Genomic DNA, 18946 nt, shown 5'->3' on the forward strand with positions numbered 1-18946 from the left:
GCAGATAAGGTGGCGAAACAAGTGGCCAAATGCAACCCCACAGGCCCGTGTAACCATTGGGAGATGCCATGTCTGGCACCTCCAACCCCTGAGATGTTGCAAATGCTTACTGATTTTCAATGGTATGCCACTGAACAGGAACAGCAAGACTGGTGTTATTCAGTATTGCAGAAAAATCCTACGACAGGATTAATCTGAAAAGAGGGGTAGCCATGCATTCCCCAACACAGTGCTTCCATCTTAATAGCACATTTCCACGGAGTAGGACATAACAGCATTGATATACTCATGGGGAGGCCTTTCCCCACCCCCTGGTCCCAATGATAGTGCAGGGAGGAGACCTTGATTTAATAAGGGAAGACTATGTCACTAAATTGATACAGGTACTTAACAAAACTGAGGAAAAAGTTGCTTGTAAGTCTCCCTCTCTTCCACAGGAACCCACCCACCCATACAGGGTGGGGGATGAGGTGGTGGTCAAAACACTGAAGAAAGGAAGAGCTCAAGGTGATTTTGTATATGGCCCACCTACTACCGTGGTTGCAGCAACCAGAACAGCTGTGCTGACTGAACAATCTCCAATTTGGATCAACACCACCCGAGTGAAGCTTGTGAGAGAAAGAGAGGAGGCAGGAACGGAGGTAGAAAGCCTTGGCCTTGAAGAAGGACAAGAGGTACTAACGGGGGCAGACAGTCCTGACCTCCAACGAGGCCCAGAGGTACTAACGGAGGCAGACAGCCTTGACCTCAAAGAAGATACAGAAGGGGTACTAACGGAGGCAGACAGCCTTGACCCCCAACGAGATGACGCAGTCGGGAAATTCCTTGAGATGGCTGAGATGCAGTGCCTTGATAATTGCAATTTTGTGTCTCCTACTCACTGTCCCACGGCTGTGGAACAGACAGACATACCTGAAAACGGAATGAAGGGGGGAAGACAATCTGTGGAAGACGAAGGAGAACTTATAGCTGTACCTGGCCAAAACTCTGAACTTAACGGATTTCTGTCTCCGAACCACTTTATCCGCATCTAACATTTTGGAGACATGTCTGGTAGCAGTTCCCACCCCAGTAGATGTATGGACGGGGCTCCTACATTCCCAATGGAATTACACTGATTTGCAGGATCATGATGTTAAATATGGACATGTAAATCCTTATCATGCTTGTTATAACTGTTCTACATATGAGACTTTGCAAAGTAACATGATAAGAATAATTACAGGACTTGTTACAGCAGCAGAAATATGTTACAAGTTCTCCTGCGATGAGAAACTATTGCCTCCCTGCATACAAGCAAAAATACAGAACAAGACTAAGCCAAATATTTGCAACAGGAATATAAGTAGCTGTAAAAAGATAGTATCAGGAAAGAATATGCAATGTAACATTACAAAAATAGTACCATCCCTAGACAAACATGTACCTCTACCAACAGGATGGGTATTGGCCTGTGGAAATACTAGTTACACATACATACCGGCCAATATTACAGAGGGACCCTGTACAATAGCTAGGTTAACATTAACAATGATAGCACTAGTCCCAGCAATGTAAACGCGACACACGAGAGACACTTCCCTACAGCTACCAGAAAATTGTGACTATAATGTGAATCTCCTCTCTAGATCAGAATACATGAGTTTAGGGATATCTATGATACGGGTACCAGGGTTGGCCATATATAACCACAGGACAATATCAAAACTTGCCTGTTTTATGGTAAAACAGATAAATGTCACTAGTGCAATTCTGCAAGATATACTGCTGGATATACAATCATATAAAAAGGCTATCTTGCAGAATAGGGCAACTATTGACTATTTATTGCTTCAACATGGTATAGGATGCTCAGCGTTCACAGGGATGTGTTGTTTCAATTTATCAGATCACTCCAGTGGAATAAAATATAAAATAGGCCACCTAGAAGAGATTATTAAACACATAAAACAAGATGTTGACCAAGGATGGTGGGACTGGCTTTTTGGCTGGATACCTGACTTTGGTCAAATAAGGTATGTTTTAGGAGTGGCACTCGCCGTGGTCGCTGCAATAGTGTGTCTCTGCTGTTGTCTACAGTGTGTGCCCTCCCTTCTTGCCATATGTCAAAAAGTGGCCGAAAGAGGGGTACACTCAACATTCCTCTATACTCCGGTAGAGGTAGAAGAGGTGAACCCAACCTCAACAAAGCCTGAGGATTATACTCCTGAAGGGTATATGGAATATCTAAAGGCTTACAAGCAAACTAAGGGAGAAAAGAGAAAGAACCATATAGTATAAGATATATAAGGTTCTAAGAGGGGATTGAAGGGGCATATGTAACTCCATTTTCTCTGCTTTAACAATGTGTATTGTGATAATATCTTGGTCAATGCACTGTTTCAAGTTCCCCCTCTGTGGAATTTGAGAAACTTCCTCTTCTTGGACAGTTTCTAGAGACCCTTAAATTCCTTAGTTAAAACAGCCACACCTTATAAGGTCATCCCGGCTTAATGCATACTAAGCATATATGTGTCTACACCTGATTGGTTAATGATGTTACTATGTAAATTATATTCTCTGCTTCTTTAAAAGGCTGAACTAAGGGACAATAAAATTAGAGTGAATTTGAACAAGACACGTGTTTGGTGTTAAATCTGATTCATTCTCCTGGTGCCAGAAAAGACTTAATTCAAGCTGACCACCGAAAATCTGGTATCAGGGATGCCATAAGCAAGGGTCTAAATTGCCTAACATCTCTAGTTTGTGGAACGGCAGTGCTGGATCTTGTATATCTAAGCCTGTGATGTTATACTGTCTTGTCATGTGCGATACTGTCTATTGGACCATCTAAGTCACTCACACATGACAATGTCTGCTCAGCTGTGTATCTATACCTCTCATGTATAATACTGTTCACTGGGCTATGCAACTAAGTCCCTCAAGCATGATATTGTTCACTGGGCTGTGTATCTAAGCTTCTCATGTCTGATACGGTCCACTAAGCTGTGTATCTAAACCTCTCATGCATGATATTGTTCACTGTGCTGTGTATCTATACCTCTCATGTATAATACTGTTCACTAAGCTGTGTATCTAAACCTCTCATGCATGATACTGTTCACTGTGCTGTGTATCTAAATCACTGAGATAATGGACAGAAAATGTATCTAACTGCCTGAGAATGGACTGGTGCATATACTGGATACTGCTAGAGAATGGACCAGTGTATATACTGTATATTGCTAGAGAATGGACTGGTGTATATACTGTATACTCCTGGATAATGGACTGATGTGTATACTGCATATTGCTAGAGAATGGACCAGTGTATATACTGTATGTTGCTAGAGAATGGTCTGTGTATATACTGTACAGTGATGGCCAGTTCACCGTGTTCGCCCACGAACACATGCGGGCTGCCATCTTAACTTACAAGTCCAGCGATGCACAGGTAAGTCCTTACCTGTGCCTGTGCGCGAGCCGATCTGAAAACAAGTGCGGTCACTGGGAACAGACAGTTCCGAGAACAGCCCAATGAAGGCCCCCGGCGGCTGTTCTCGGAACTGCCTGGTCCCGGTGACCGCATTTGTTTCAGACCGTCTCGCGCACAGGCACAGGTAAGGACTTACCTGTGCATCGCCGGACTTGTGAGTTAAGATGGCAGCCTGCATGTGTTCGCGGGCGAACTGGCCATCACTGATACTGTATACTGCTAAGAGAATGGACCAGTGTATATACTGTATACTGCTAAAGAATGGATATGTATATACTGTATACTGCTGGAGAATGGATATGTATATACCGTTTACTGCTGGAGAATGGACTGATGTGTATACAGAATAGTGCTAAAGAATTGACTAGTGTATATACTGTATACTGCTGGAGAATTGCTGTACGCCAAAACTTGCGACTTATTTAACTCTGCTTTCACCTCTTAAACCTAAAGTGGGTGAAGTTCAGTGGGAGTGGCTGCGGCTATGCACTGTCCATCACATTTATTATAATTTAGGCCAGAAACTAGTACAAATTATAATGCAAATCTCTGCCAGCTCATACGTAGCTGCCATTGCCTTGCATTTAGCTGCATGAGTGCTGAAAGAGACGACTAATTTATTGAGAGATGTACACCTCTTAACTTTCCCCATGGTGTTTTGTGGGGATTTTTGCAGTGTGGATAAGCATGCATGTGTATGGGGGACTTGTGAGGGACATCTGATGACCTAGGGAGCGTTTGTCCATCAGCTATCTAAATTTTAGGGACATCAATGGGAAGAGGCACTAAAGTGCCTAGGGCAGCATGAACTCTAAATATGGCCCGGCTTGGAGAAACATGACTGCTGAGGCCAGCCATTGGCTGCAGTGGCACACAAGACCCCATACATACAGAAGTTGACAGATGTGGACCAGAAGTCCAGTGAAAAGTGCAACTGAAACCAGGAAGAATTAGCAGGTACCATTGGCGGTACCTGGACAAAAACTTAAAATTAGAAAATTACTTAAATAGCCATTCTGAATACCGTTGAAGCCATCCTTCTATTTAGGTTGCCGACTGGTCTCCTTCAAGCAGGAGATGCAGAGGGAAAATATTGGATAAAAAGGTGTTTAACATAATGCAATCTAATCATTAGGTCATTTACTGACTACATTCCCTTTAATGCTGCTTCCTTGTGGTTTACACTACAGCTCTGTATGCTTAGATTCAGTGATGTCTATAATAAGAATGTCACATGTCCTGATATTATTAAAGGGGTTGTCCGGGTTCAGAGCTGAACCCGGACATCCCTCCATTTTCACCCCGGCAGCCCCCCTGACAGGAGCATTGGAGCAGTTCATGCTCCGATGCTCTCCTTTGCCCTGAGCTAAATTGCGCAGGGCAAAGGCATTTTTTGGAGATCCGGTGACGTAACGGGGCTCTCCATGGGGCTGCCAGGAACCCCCGTGACATCACCGGCACTGATGGGCGGGATTTAGCTCTGCCCTAGCCAGTAAAACGACTAGGGCAGAGCTAAAGCCCGCCCCTCAGAGCCGGTGATGTCACCAAACACACTGCCGGGCGGAAGTTTCCGCCTGGCAGTGTGTTATTGGAAACAAAAGAGCCTGTGCCCTTCGTGATTTAGCGCAGGGCAAGGGAGCACATCGGAGCATGAGATGCTCCGATGCTAGCCTCAGGGGGGCTGTCTGGGTGAAAATAAGGGTATGTCCGGGTTCAGCTCTGAACCCGGACAACCCCTTTAAGGAGCAAGCTTTTTAATAAAAAACAGAGAAATATTTATCTCAGTTTCATACAAAAACTAAAGGCAATTTAAGGTAAAGTTTCTTGACTATATAAAACAAAATTAAAATCTAATTTTAAAAGACAATACTTACAGCTGTACACATCATGTAACCAATACCAAAGTCAAAACGGCATTGTTCATTCATAGAATAATGAATTCCAGGCAGCTGAGGAAGTGAAGGCCAGTCATGTGCAAATGGATCATCACGCAGGCAATCATAAGAACTGTGAAAATATCACAATAAAAGGAGAATTATATAAAATTATTATTCACATTACTTTAAAGGGTTTCTTGTGGGACTTTCACAATGATGGCCAATCCTCAGACTTCTGAGAGCCCCACTATCAAGAACAATGAAGGGGCTATTTATTGACAGGCACAGCGCCTCATTTATACAGGTAGTTTTGACTCATATGGCAGCTTGGCACATTCTTTGTGTTAATCAGCAGACCAATCAAACACTGATCAATATTAAAGTCTTGGAGAACCCATTTAATTCCACAAAAAATTGTAAAAGATGAAAATACTTGAAACAAACTAAATATCTTTACATAATTCACATAATTAATGTTTCCGTACCTCTCATAGCTTACTTTATAGTTTTACTTTGCAATATACTTTCCATGGACATCCTAAAACTGTCCCAGATGGGAATAACCTTTTAAGTGTGAAACTGTAAGCAGAAAGTTTTACAAAATTCCTCCTACTGGTGGCTACAAGGTTATAATTTTCTTTTTGTACCATACAAGTAATAATTATGACAAATGTTTGTCATTTAACACCTCTCTTCATTCTTCAACACTGAATGTTATCACTGTACAAATAACTGCCTATCTACAGAGGCTGGAGATGAGGTGCATTTACATGCGCTGAGAAGAAGCTGATTGTTAGGAAAAAAGCATTGCTTCCAAACATCAGCTGCTTGTTAAGTGGAGGTGAAGCTCTGCATTTCCATGCAGTGATCACCTCCACAGTATGAAGATGAGCAATCACTACTGCTATCACTCGTTCACATACAAAACCATTGCTCCTGCGCAGCAGAGTGCTGTTTACACAAGATCTGCTGCCTGGGAACGATGCATGAGGTGTCCGCACCTCTGATCATTTCACCCGATGAATGAGCATGTCACTCATTCATCAGGTGATCTGCAGTGCTTTTAGATGGGTACATTATTGGGAACAAGCACTGGTAGAATGTTCGCTCCCAATAATATATATCGTATCTCGGCCGTGTAAATCCACCTTAACCTACCATGTAGAAGACTTTTGAGTGGCTAAGAACACATACAGGTGAAACTCGAAAAATTAGAATATCGTGCAAAGTTAATTTATTTCAGTAATTATATTATATATATATATATACATTTATATACTCAGTAACTTATTAATCAAAGGATCGATGGAGAGAGCCCTGAGAATAGATCAAGAAACAGCTTTACAACCAAAAATGATCAAATCAAGTCCCAATAGGGACCTTCAGTTCAATCTCAGGATAGGGAGGGTTCCTTTTGGGTGTCTTAAGTTTTATCCAATAGGAAATCCTCCCTGTGAAGTGAGTGAAGTTCACTATTTAAGTTATTCTAATTTGATTGATATAATTTCTGAATATCTGTCCAGGTATATCAGTTCATCCATTTCAATATACAGTCCCGATTAAAAGTTTAAGACCACTTGAAAAATGGCAAAAAATCATATTTTACATTGTTGGATCTTAACAAGGTTCCAAGTAGAGCTTCAACATGCAACAAGAAGAAATGAGAGTGCGACAAAAAAATTTTGAGCATTCAATTAATTGAAAATAACGATTAAACTGAAACAGGCTGTTTTTCAGCTGATCCAAATTTTATGACCACATGCCTTTAAAAGGCCAAATCTGCGCAAAGATGTGGATTCATTGTAATTTTCTGTCAGGTAGTCACACGTTGTGATGGCAAAGGCAAAAAAAACTCTCCCTTTTTGAACGTGGTCGGGTTGTTGAACTGCATAAGCAGGGTCTCTCACAGCGCGCCATCGCTACTGAGTCATTTGGAATTTCTTAAATAATCCTGAGGGTTATGGAACAAAAAAGTCAAGTGGAAGACCCAAAAAAATGTCATCAGCACTGAGCCGGAGGATCCAATTGGCTGTCCGTCAAGACACTGGACGATCCTCGACCCAAATTAAGGCCCTTACTGGTGCTGACTGCAGCCCCATAACCATCAGATGGCATTCTGAGACTGAAGGGCTTCAAAAACAAAAAACGTCTTCAAAGACCTCGTCTCCTTGAACGCCACAGAACTCCTCGTTTGGACTTTGCAAGAGAGCACCAAACATGGGACATTCAAAGGTGGAAGAAAGTTTTATTCTCTGATGAGAAAAAATGTAACCTTGATGGTCCTGATGGTTTCCAACGTTACTGGCATGACAAGCAGATCCCACCTGAGATGTTTTCTACGCGCCACAGTGGAGGGGGCACCATAATGGTCTGGGGTGCTTTTTCCTTCAGTGGAACAATGGAGCTTCAGGAAGTGCAGGGGTGTCAAACGGCCGCTGGCTATGTCCAGATGTTGCAGAAAGCATTCTTTATGACTGAGGGCCCTCGTCTGTGTGGTAACGACTGGGTTTTTCAACGCTACAGTACACAATGCCCGCAGGACAAGGGACTTCTTCCAGAAGAATAACATCACTCTTTTGGCCCATCCTGCGTGTTCCCCTGATCTAAATCCCATTGAGAACCTTTGGGGATGGATGGCAAGGGAAGTTTACAAAAATGGACAACAGTTCCAGACAGTAGATGGCCTTCGTGCGTCCGTCTTCACCACTTGGAGAAATGTTCCCACTCACCTCATTGAAACGCATCAAGCATGCTGAAACAAATTTTTTAAGTGATAAACAATAATGGCGGAGCTACTCATTACTGAGTTCATGTTTGGAAGTTGGATTTCTGTTTTTGGGGGGGGGGGTTAGTTTTTTTTTGGAGGTGTGGTCCTAAACTTTTGATCAGCTGAAAAACAGCCTGTTTCAGTTTATTCGTTGTTTTCATTAAATTGAATGCTCAAAAAATGTTTTGTCTCACTCCCATTTCTTCTTGTTGCATGTTGAAGCTCTACTTGGAACCTTGTTAAGATCCAGCCATGCTAAATATGATTTTTTTGCCATTTTTCAAGTGGTCTTAAACTTTTGATCAGGACTGTATTACATCCTTTTTATATCCTTGTCTGAAAAATTGTGTGCGGGTTCACCGTATAAGGCAACTAGTGGGCACATAGATCCCGCTCCTCTAATCTATGTCTTATTTGCAACTATTTCCAGCACTTGGACTGGCGCCCTCAGGTCTATTGTGGTTATTATCTTTTCCTTTTATATATACAGTCTTTTGGTTGTGCCTGGTATCCAGGCACACAAAGAACCACATACGGCAGCCTCTACTAATCAGTTCTGTTCATTTCTATATATCTGTTTTCCATTCTAATCAACATCTATCTAAATAACACCTTCCGAGTAGTTCCACCCTTTGGCGCCCTGCCTGACCATTTGATTACTTGGGATCCATTTCCGAGATCAGTCAAGTGAGATATCCTCCTTTTTATTGTTATTTTTTTAGTTCCATATCTGTTCACAAGGAACAAAGATACCATAGTTAAGCTATCTGCTGTCCGCGCTTGTCAGCATGGCAGCAGGGAAAGAGGGAGCCCGGAGCCCTTGCCCGCGTTAGGGGCAGCAGCGACGGCACGGACCGCTGAGCTAACACTTGCCTTGACTCTCCTGTTTAAAACCCGGATTGCCTGACCTGTACCTGTGCCGCCTGCCCTGACCTTTTGCCTGTCTGACTACACCTCTGCCTCATCCTTCGGTCCTGCACCTCTGCTACCTCCTGGTCCGCCTGAACCAGCTGCCTCGTTTGCCTATCCTCCTCAGGAGGTAGCGACCTGGTGTTCCCCTCGGGAAAGACTATCCCTACCATCAGGGGTACTGTGAAGATCCAGGGGTTTAATTAGACAACGCCCTTAGAGGAGGTAGGACACATGGCACAGTGGGTTCACACCCGCTGGTTTGTGACAAGTGTATACAACATTAATTGCTAGATTAATTATAACATCAATGTCATTTGCAATTAGATAAGCATCTAGCACTTTTTACCTTAGCATTTTCCTTTACTACATCTTAAGGTAAGGCTTTCTATAATTTAATTACTGTAATACTACTTTCACACCTGAAGTGTGAATCCCGACAAGCTGATGAGGCAGAGAACAACCTGCCAAAATCGTTCAGATCTGGCACTGCCAGATGCAACCAGAAAGCCCACTGGATCCATTAAGTATAATGGGGTCCGGAGGAGATTCGGCTGCATTTCGGCAAAAATGCTGCTGTTTGTGTCTAGCCGATTCCCGGCATTGTCTGCCAGATCATGCGGCTGGAACATAGTGCTGCAGGTGTGAAAGTATCCTAACTGTAAATCATTTTTATGCAAATATGTAGAAAGGCGGTCAGCACTGCCCAGAGTGAACTATATATATGTGGACTAATCCTGCATACATTTGTTTGTGATCTCCAGCGGTGCTCAGCTGGCCCACATCTTCAACTCTTGAATCAACATGTACAGTAGATAAAAGAAACAACGGCACTCACCAATATTCTTTCTGCAGCTTTTATTGATCCATTAAAACACAGTGGATGCGGGTACAGCACAGCAAAACGCAAAAGCCGTTTTGAGCTTTCTCAAGCCTCAACAAGACGACGCTGGCGCATACACGTAAAATACCCTTACGCCAGCTACGTCACCATCTCTACATAAGACAACTAAAAAAAAAACAGAGTACAAAAAAAAACAACTATACAAATAATGCTAAATCGTTCTCCTCATTTAACCTTAAATTGCATTTGTCTTGATAATCCATGAAGCTTCTCTTTGTAATAGTATACGGTTTCTGTCCCCACCACAATCTGGGACTTGCACTACCTCTATTCCTGCACATGTCAATACATCATTTCTCCCTACATGTACTTCATGTACATGTTCTATCAATCTACATGCTCCTATTCTTGTCTCTATGGATCCCCTATGTTCCTTAACCACCTCAGCCCCTATAGCTTAAACACCCTTAAAGACCAGGCCACTTTTTACACTTCTGACCTATCCTACTTTCACCGTTTATTGCTCGGTCATGCAACTTACCACCCAAATGAATTTTACCTCCTTTTCTTCTCACTAATAGAGCTTTCATTTGGTGGTATTTCATTGCTGCTGACATTTTTACTTTTTTTGTTATTAATCGAAATTTAACGATTTTTTTGCAAAAAAATGACATTTTTCACTTTCAGTTGTAAAATTTTGCAAAAAAAAACGACATCCATATATAAATTTTGCTCTAAATTTATTGTTCTACATGTCTTTGATAAAAAAAAAATGTTTGGGTAAAAAAAAAAAATGGTTTGGGTTAAAGTTATAGCGTTTACAAACTATGGTACAAAAATGTGAATTTCCGCTTTCTGAAGCAGCTCTGACTTTCTGAGCACCTGTCATGTTTCCTGAGGTTCTACAATGCCCAGACAGTACAAACACCCCACAAATTACCCCATTTTGGAAAGAAGACACCCTAAGGTATTCGCTGATGGGCATAGTGAGTTCATAGAACTTTTTATTTTTTGTCACAAGTTAGCGGAAAATGATTTTTTTTTTTTTTATTACAAAGTCTCATATTCCACTAACTTGTGACAAAAAATAAAAAGTTCTATGAACTCACTATGCCCATCAGCGAATACCTTGGGGTGTCTTCTTTCCAAAATGGGGTCACTTGTGGGGTAGTTATACTGCCCTGGCATTCTAGGGGCCCTTATGTGTTGTAAGTAGTTTGAAATCAAAATCTGTAAAAAATGGCCGGTGAAATCCTAAAGGTGCTCTTTGGAATGTGGGCCCCTTTGCCCACCTAGGCTGCAAAAAAGTGTCACACATATGGTATCGCCATACTCAGGAGAAGTTGGGCAATGTGTTTTGGGGTGTCTTTTTACATATACCCATGCTGGGTGAGAGAAATATCTCGGCAAAAGACAACTTTTCCCATTTTTTTATGCAAAGTTGGCATTTGACCAAGATATTTATCTCACCCAGCATGGGTATATGTAAAATTACACCCCAAAACACATTACCCAACTTCTCCTGAGTACGGCGATACCACATGTGTGACACTTTTTTGCAGCCTAGGTGGGCAAAGGGGCCCACATTCCAAAGAGCACCTTTAGGATTTCACCGGCAATTTTTTACACATTTTGATTTCAAACTACTTCGCAAGCATTTGGGCCCCTAAAATGCCAGGGCAGTATAACTACCCCACAAGTGACCCCATTTTGGAAAGAAGACACCCCAAGGTATTCCGTGAGGGGCATGGCGAGTTCCTAGAATTTTTTATTTTTTGTCACAAGTTAGCGGAAAATGATGATTTTTTTTTTTTCTTACAAAGTCTCATATTCCACTAACTTGTGACAAAAAATAAAAACTTCCATGAACTCACTATGCCCATCACGAAATACCTGGGCATTTTAGTGGCCCGAATGCGTGAGAAGTAGTTTGAAATCAAAATCTGCCCTGGCATTTTAGGGGCCCGAATACGTGAGAAGTAGTTTGAAATCAAAATCTGTAAAAAAATGGCCGGTTAAATCCGAAAGGTGCTCTTTGGAATGTGGGCCCCTTTGCCCACCTAGGCTGCAAAAAAGTGTCACACATGTGGTATTGCCGTACTCAGGAGAAGTTGGGCAATGTGTTTTGGGGTGTCATTTTACATATACCCATGCTGGGTGAGATAGATATCTCGGCAAAAGACAACTTTTCCAATTTTTTTATACAAAGTTGGCATTTGACCGAGATATTTCTCTCACCCAGCATGGGTATATGTAAAATGACACCCCAAAACACATTGCCCAACTTCTCCTGAGTACGGCGATACCAGATGTGTGACACTTTTTTGCAGCCTAGATGCGCAAAGGGGCCCACATTCCTTTTAGGAGGGCATTTTTAGACATTTGGATCCCAGACTTCTTCTCACGCTTTAGGGCCCCTAAATCCACCATGTTTTAATTGTTCAATAAAAGCTGCAGAAAGAATATTGGTAAGTGCCGCTGTTTCTTTTATCTACATGTTGGTTGTAAAGAACTCTTTCCTGTATTGATGTCGAAATCACCTTTCCTCTACACACATACATAATGTCCCGATGTCTTTTGTAAAACAAATAAATCATGTGATGCAGAATAATACATCAGGCATTAGCAACAAAAATTGCACTTTAAAGGGGTTATCCAATTTCACAAACAAGCCCCCCCCCCACCCCCATGTGCCAGGCCCCTCACAGGTAATATACTTACCCTGCTCTCTGTGCCACTCCTGGTCCCCGCACCTGCCGCTTCTCCCTGTACACGGATGAAAACATCCGGTGTCAGGAAGGAGCAGCCAATGGCAGATGGGGACGAGCCTCCCTAGCGTCACCTGGAGCCCAGCACATAGGGGGGCTGTTTGTGAAATTGGATAACCCCTTTAACAGAAGTATTAACAACTGTAGAAATGTGACAAATAATACATCGGGCACACTATGCAACAATTAATTCTACCATTAACATAGTAACATAGTTTATAAGGCCGAAAAAAAGACATCTGTCCATCCAGTTCAGCCTGTTATCCTGAAACTCTTAATATCATTTTGATTCTAAAAGACGTATTAACAATGTTTTCTGCAATGTTTGAGGGAAAGTTATTCTTGTGCTAGGAAAAGGTTTTTCACAAACAAGAACGGGCCAGGCCAGCCATCCAACAAACACATAGACTATCCAAGTAGGCAGAAGGTAAGGAAGCATAACCTTTTAATTTGGAGAGGATGTTTCTCATTGTTTTATGTTTTTTTCTTTGCCCCAACAGATCCTTCTTTATCTACTCTGTCTTCTGATCTAAAATGACGACAGCCATTTTGAGCAATTTGTGCAGGATGAATCCCAAAAGTTTTGAATTCACTGAAACAGAAACCTTTGGGGAGTTAAAATAACAAATTTGATTTTGGTAGATTGCATTCACTCATCTCTACTCACAGGTTCAAGTGTCATGCTACTCTGTTCACTACAGTCTTGCCCATGCACAGAGTTTGGAGGAAGGTTAGGGAGATGCAGGGGATACAAGGTTTTATACAATATATTCCTCAAACTAATGAAACTGGCCTGTACAAAAAATGGCCTAGAACAGTGCTTCCCAACCAGTGTGCCTCCAGCTGTTGCAAAACTACAACTCCCAGAATGCCCGGACAGCCTTTGGCTGTGCGGGCATGCTGGGAGTTGTAGTTTTGCAACAGCTGGAGGCACACTGGTTGGGAAACACTGGCCTAGAAGACTGAAAATAATTTGACTATAGGGACATGTTAAACTAAGATGTGTCCTGTAATAAGCATCACAGGTGTATTTAAACTTTTAATAACTTAGGCCTCATGCACACGACAGTATTTTTTCACGGTCCGCAAAACGGGGTTCCGTTTGTTCCGTGATCCGTTTCCGTTTTTGTTTCCATGTGTCTTCCTTGATTTTTGGAGAATCACCAGACATGAAGGAAAGTAAAAAAAAATCTAAGTCAAGTTTGCCTTGCAAATGATAGGAAAAAAAACGGACGCGGATGACAATCTTGTGTGCCTCCGTGTTTTTTCACGGACCCATGTACTTGAATGGGTCCGCGAACCGTTGTCCGTGAAAAAAATAGGACAGGCCATATTTTTTTGACGGACTGGAAACACGGATCACGGACGCGGATGACAAACGGTGCATTATCCGAGTTTTCAACGGACCCATTGAAAGTCAATGGGTCCGCAGAAAATCACGGAAAACGGAACAACAGACACGGAACACAACAACGGTCGTGTGCATGAGGCCTTAGTCAGCCTTTTTATTAAAGGGTGAAATGAAGTTTCTGTGCTGTTTGGTATGGTGGGTGCAAAAACTGAACACGAATCAAAGAAAGCTAAGGAGAGAGTTGTCTCAGGACATTAGAAAGAAAATTACAGACAAACATGTTAAAGGTAAAGACTATAAGACCATCTCAAACAGCTTGATGTCTATGTTACTATTGTTGCACATATTATTCAGAAGTTTAAGGTCTACAGAACAGTAGACAGCCTTCCTGTAAGTGGCCGCAAGAGAAAAATAGATAAATTGAAAAGACACCTAAGATGAGTGGCAACTAAATAAATCAGAGGAGAACTCCAAGGTAAAGCTACACTAGTGTCAGACTGCACCATTCAACGGAAAATCATAAAAAAGAGAGATTGGAATTTGCCAAAATGCATGTTGACAAGCCACAAAGCTTCTGTGAGAATGTTCATTGGACAGATGAGACAAAAACAGGAGTTTTTTGGCAAGTCACATCAGCTCTATGTTCACCGACACAAAAATATAGAATAGAAAAAATTGTACATGGAGGAGGTATAGTTATATTTTGGGGCTGCTTTGTTGCATCTGGCACAGGGTGTCTTGAATCTATGCAGGGTAAAATGAGATCTCAAAACTATCAAGGCATTCTGCAGCGAAACGTGCTGTCCAGTGTCTGAAAGCTTGGTCTCATTCGCAGGTCATGGGTTTTACAACAAGATAACGACCCAAAACACAAAGCTAAACACATCCAAGAATGGGTAAGAGCAAATCATTGGACTATTCTGAAGTGGCCCTCTATAAGCCCTGATCTAAATACTATTAAACATCTTTGGTTAGCTGAAACACACATTCTGGAGAAGGCACCCTTCAAACCTTAGACTGCTGGAGCAGTTTGCTCACGAGGAGTGGGCCAAAATACCCGTGGACAGGTGCAGAAGTCTCATTAAGAGTTACAAAAATTGCTTGATTTGTCTCAAAAGGTTCTGCAACAAAATTTTAAGTTAAGAGTACCATTATTTCTGTCCAGCAGCGTTTGATTACATTTATAAATGATTCTGCTGAACCACAATTCAAAATCAGTAGATGATTTTAAGTAAATTTGTATTATTACTTTTGTCAGTTTCAAGTAATTTCAGTGACCATTGTGGATTTTTCTTTCTTTAATGGAAGGGTACCAACAATTTTGTTCACATGAGTATTAACAAACAGTGGGGGTCATTTAACAATCTGAAATATGCCTGAATTATTTCAGGAGCAGATTGTGGTGCAAAGGTTAGTTAGTGATCAAAAAAAGTTATATGTACCCCAAAATGGTACCAATAAAAACTGCAAAACATCCCCCTTAGACAACTATATAAATGTGGTATTGCCATAGAATACAGATATACTGTATACTGCATGGAGAACCCCATAAAAATTAAAAACACAGACAGAAATGCAATTTTTGCCCTCACAAAAAATGGTATAACAAGTGATCAAAAAAGGGTTATGTACTGCAAAATGGTACCAATAAAAACTGCAATCCGTCCTGTAAAAAACAAGCCCTCAGACAGCTATGTTGGCAGAAAAATACAAATGTTATGGATTTTAGTATGTGGCGATTCAAAATATAACTTATTCTTTATTTCCAAAAATTATTTTATGTTGAAAAATTAGTAAAAAAAACACAAAACGATATAAATGTGGTATTGCAATAATGGTGTCGACCTACTGTCATGGTCTTACCTTCTTGCTGTTCTCCTTCGTTTGACATGTGCTGGCGGCCATCTTGGTTTCTGGGTTTATTGTAGCCTTCCACCCTGCGGCTCCTCCTTCCCACTGGGAGGAGCTGGATGCCTAGCTCATATATATAGGAGGTCTGTGGCTTCAGTTCCTTGCTTGGTCCTCCTGTGTTCACATGCTTCTAAGACTGCTGCTGCTTCTGGTTCCTGATCCTGGCTTCGTCTGACTACCCTGCTGGTTCCTGATCCTGGCTTCGTCTGAATACCCTTCTGGTTCCTGATCTCTGGCCTCTCAAAGACTCTGCTTCGGTTTCACCATTCGTTTGGACTTTTGCTTCACAGCTTTATTTTCAATAAAGCCTTCTTATTTTCACTTATCTCTTGTTGTACGTCTGGTTCATGGTTCCGTGACATTAGGACCAAGCCATGAGTTCTGACGGTACAGGGCCATCCTCGCTACCCATGCTGGTTGCCAGACTTGATCAGCAGGATCACCTGTTGGGTCGGTTCGCTGTGGCGTTGCAAACCCTGCTTGAACGCACGGCTCATTTCGCTCCCGTTGCCGATGGGTCGGTTGTCGCTCCTACTGCCGCTCCGGTTGTTGCGCCAGAGTCTACCCCGACACCTGTTGTTGCGCCTGCGGTGTTTCGGGGTATGACCGGTTCTGCCCCTCTTCCACAGCGCTTTGGGGGAGAGCCAACTCAGTGCCGAGGTTTCCTTAACCAGGTGGGCATTTATTTCGAGTTGCTGCCACATGCCTTTCCTACTGAGAGATCAAAGGTGGGCTTCTTGATCTCGCTGCTCTCGGACAAGGCCTTGGCCTGGGCCAGCCCTTTATGGGAGAACAACAATCCGGTGGTTGCCGAGTTTTCCGGTTTTGTTGCTTCTCTTCGGAAGGTATTCGATGTGCCGGCTCGTGCTGCCTCTGCTGCGAAGCTCCTTATGTCCATCAGACAGGGTTCACGATCCGTAGCTGAATACGCCATTGAGTTTCGTACCCTGGCAGAGGTGGGCTGGAATAATGAGGCTCTGGTCGCTGCTTTCTCTCATGGTCTCTCGGATGCCTTGAAGGATGAGGTTGCAGCTAAGGACCTACCAGTGGAGCTCGAGTCTCTTATTTCCTTCCTGATTTTGATTGACACCAGACTCAGGGAGAGACCTTCCTTTAAGGAGAGCCTGCGGAGGTCTTCTAACAGATTGGCGCCTACGTTTGCTGTCCCACCCGTGCCTCCCTCTCCTCCCACGCCTCCTGGGGATGACTTGTCTGGGGGTGAACCCATGCAGCTGGGGTTTGCTCGCCTGTCCGAGGGGGAGAGGGTACTCCGGAGACGCGAGGGTCGATGCATGTACTGTGGTCTCGGTGGGCATTTTCGGTTGGCATGTCCGAACCGTCCGGGAAACGCTCGTACCTGAGATCCTGTCGGGGGCAGATCTTGGGTGGAGTCCCCTCGTCCCCGGTTTCCCGTGTTGACAAACCACTGATCACTGTTGTCCTCTCCTGGGTCGGGGGCTCGGTGACGACCCAGGCGTTGGTGGACTCTGGTGCTGGTGGTTTGTTCATTGATAGTGTGTTCGCTGCCGCCAATTCCATTCCTCTGCAGGCTCGAGGTTCCCCACTGGCTCTTGAGGCGATAGACGGCAGACCCCTTCTGTCGTCACACGTGACTCATGAGACCCTTCCAGTGGGGATAGCCATTGGTGCCGTTCACAGAGAGTCGGTCTGCCTCCAGGTTATTTCGTCTCCACACTACTCGGTGGTCTTGGGCTACCCCTGGCTCCAGAAGCATAATCCGACTTTCGATTGGAGATCGGCCGAGATCCTCTCGTGGTCACTGCAGTGTGGGGCTAGTTGCATCCATGGGTCTGTCAAGTTGCTGTGTACTTCCTCGGACTCTCTGTTGCCTCCTGAATACGAGGAGTACCGGGATGTATTCGATAAGGTGCGCGCGGTTGCCCTACCTCCGCACCGCCCATACGATTGTGCCATAGAGTTACAACCTGGTGCCGTTCCTCCTCGTGGCAAAGTCTATCCACTGTCGGTAGCGGAGAATGAGGTCATGGAGGAGTACGTGAGGGAGGCACTTTCACGCGGACACATTCGCAAATCCTCGTCCCCGGCAGGGGCTGGATTTTTCTTTGTGAAAAAGAAGGGCGGTGAGTTGAAGCCTTGCATCGATTACAGGGGTCTCAATCGCATCACGATCAAGAACGCTTACCCGATACCCTTGATTTCCGAGCTGTTCGATCGCCTTAAAGGGGCCACGGTCTTTACCAAACTCGACCTGACGGCGGCATATAACCTGGTAAGGATCAAGGCGGGCGATGAGTGGAAGACCGCGTTTAACACCAGGACCGGTCATTATGAATCCTTGGTTATGCCCTTTGGGTTGTGCAATGCGCCCGCAGTCTTTCAGGAATTCATCAACGATGTTTTCCGTGACCTGTTGCAGCAGTGTGTGGTGGTCTATTTGGATGACATCTTGGTATATTCTGAATCCATGGAGGCCCACATTCTGGATGTCAGACGAGTGTTGCAACGGTTACGAGAGAACAAGCTGTTCGGTAAGCTTGAGAAATGCGAATTTCACCGATCCCAGGTAACCTTCTTAGGTTACATCATTTCCGCTGAGGGGTTCTCCATGGATCCTGAGAAGGTTTCGGCTGTCTTACAGTGGCCCCAGCCCAGTGGTCTTCGTTCCCTGCAGCGCTTTTTGGGCTTCGCCAATTATTATCGGAAGTTCATCAGGGACTTTTCCATGCTGGCCAAGCCTCTCACGGATCTGACCAGGAAGGGCAGTAATTCCCAGGTCTGGCCGCTCGAGGCCATCCGAGCTTTTGAGGCCCTAAAGACCGCTTTTGTGTCGGCTCCGATTCTGTCGCATCCCAACCCTGGGTTGCCCTTTGTCCTCGAGGTGGACGCGTCTGAGACGGGAGTAGGCGCCCTTCTGTCTCAGCGTAGAACACCAGAGGGTCCTCTGCTTCCTTGTGGGTTTTACTCCCGGAAACTGTCTTCCGCGTAGTGCAACTATCAGATTGGTGACAGGGAGTTATTGGCCATCGTGCAGGCCCTTAAAGAATGGAGGCACTTGCTCGAGG

General features: G+C 43.7%; 1 protein-coding gene across 1 annotated transcript in view; it reads right to left on the bottom strand.

Annotated features, from left to right (window-relative positions):
• Window positions 1-18946, bottom strand: part of LOC121009531 (A disintegrin and metalloproteinase with thrombospondin motifs 2-like) — a 775073-nt gene that overhangs the window by 381282 nt on the left and 374845 nt on the right. The window contains exon 9 of the mRNA XM_040442735.1: window positions 5350-5482. Coding sequence (XP_040298669.1) covers window positions 5350-5482 — 133 coding nt within the window. The remainder of the gene's footprint in view (window positions 1-5349; window positions 5483-18946) is intronic.

Source organism: Bufo bufo, chromosome 1 (assembly GCF_905171765.1).
Source record: "Bufo bufo chromosome 1, aBufBuf1.1, whole genome shotgun sequence".
NCBI lineage: Eukaryota > Metazoa > Chordata > Amphibia > Anura > Bufonidae > Bufo > Bufo bufo.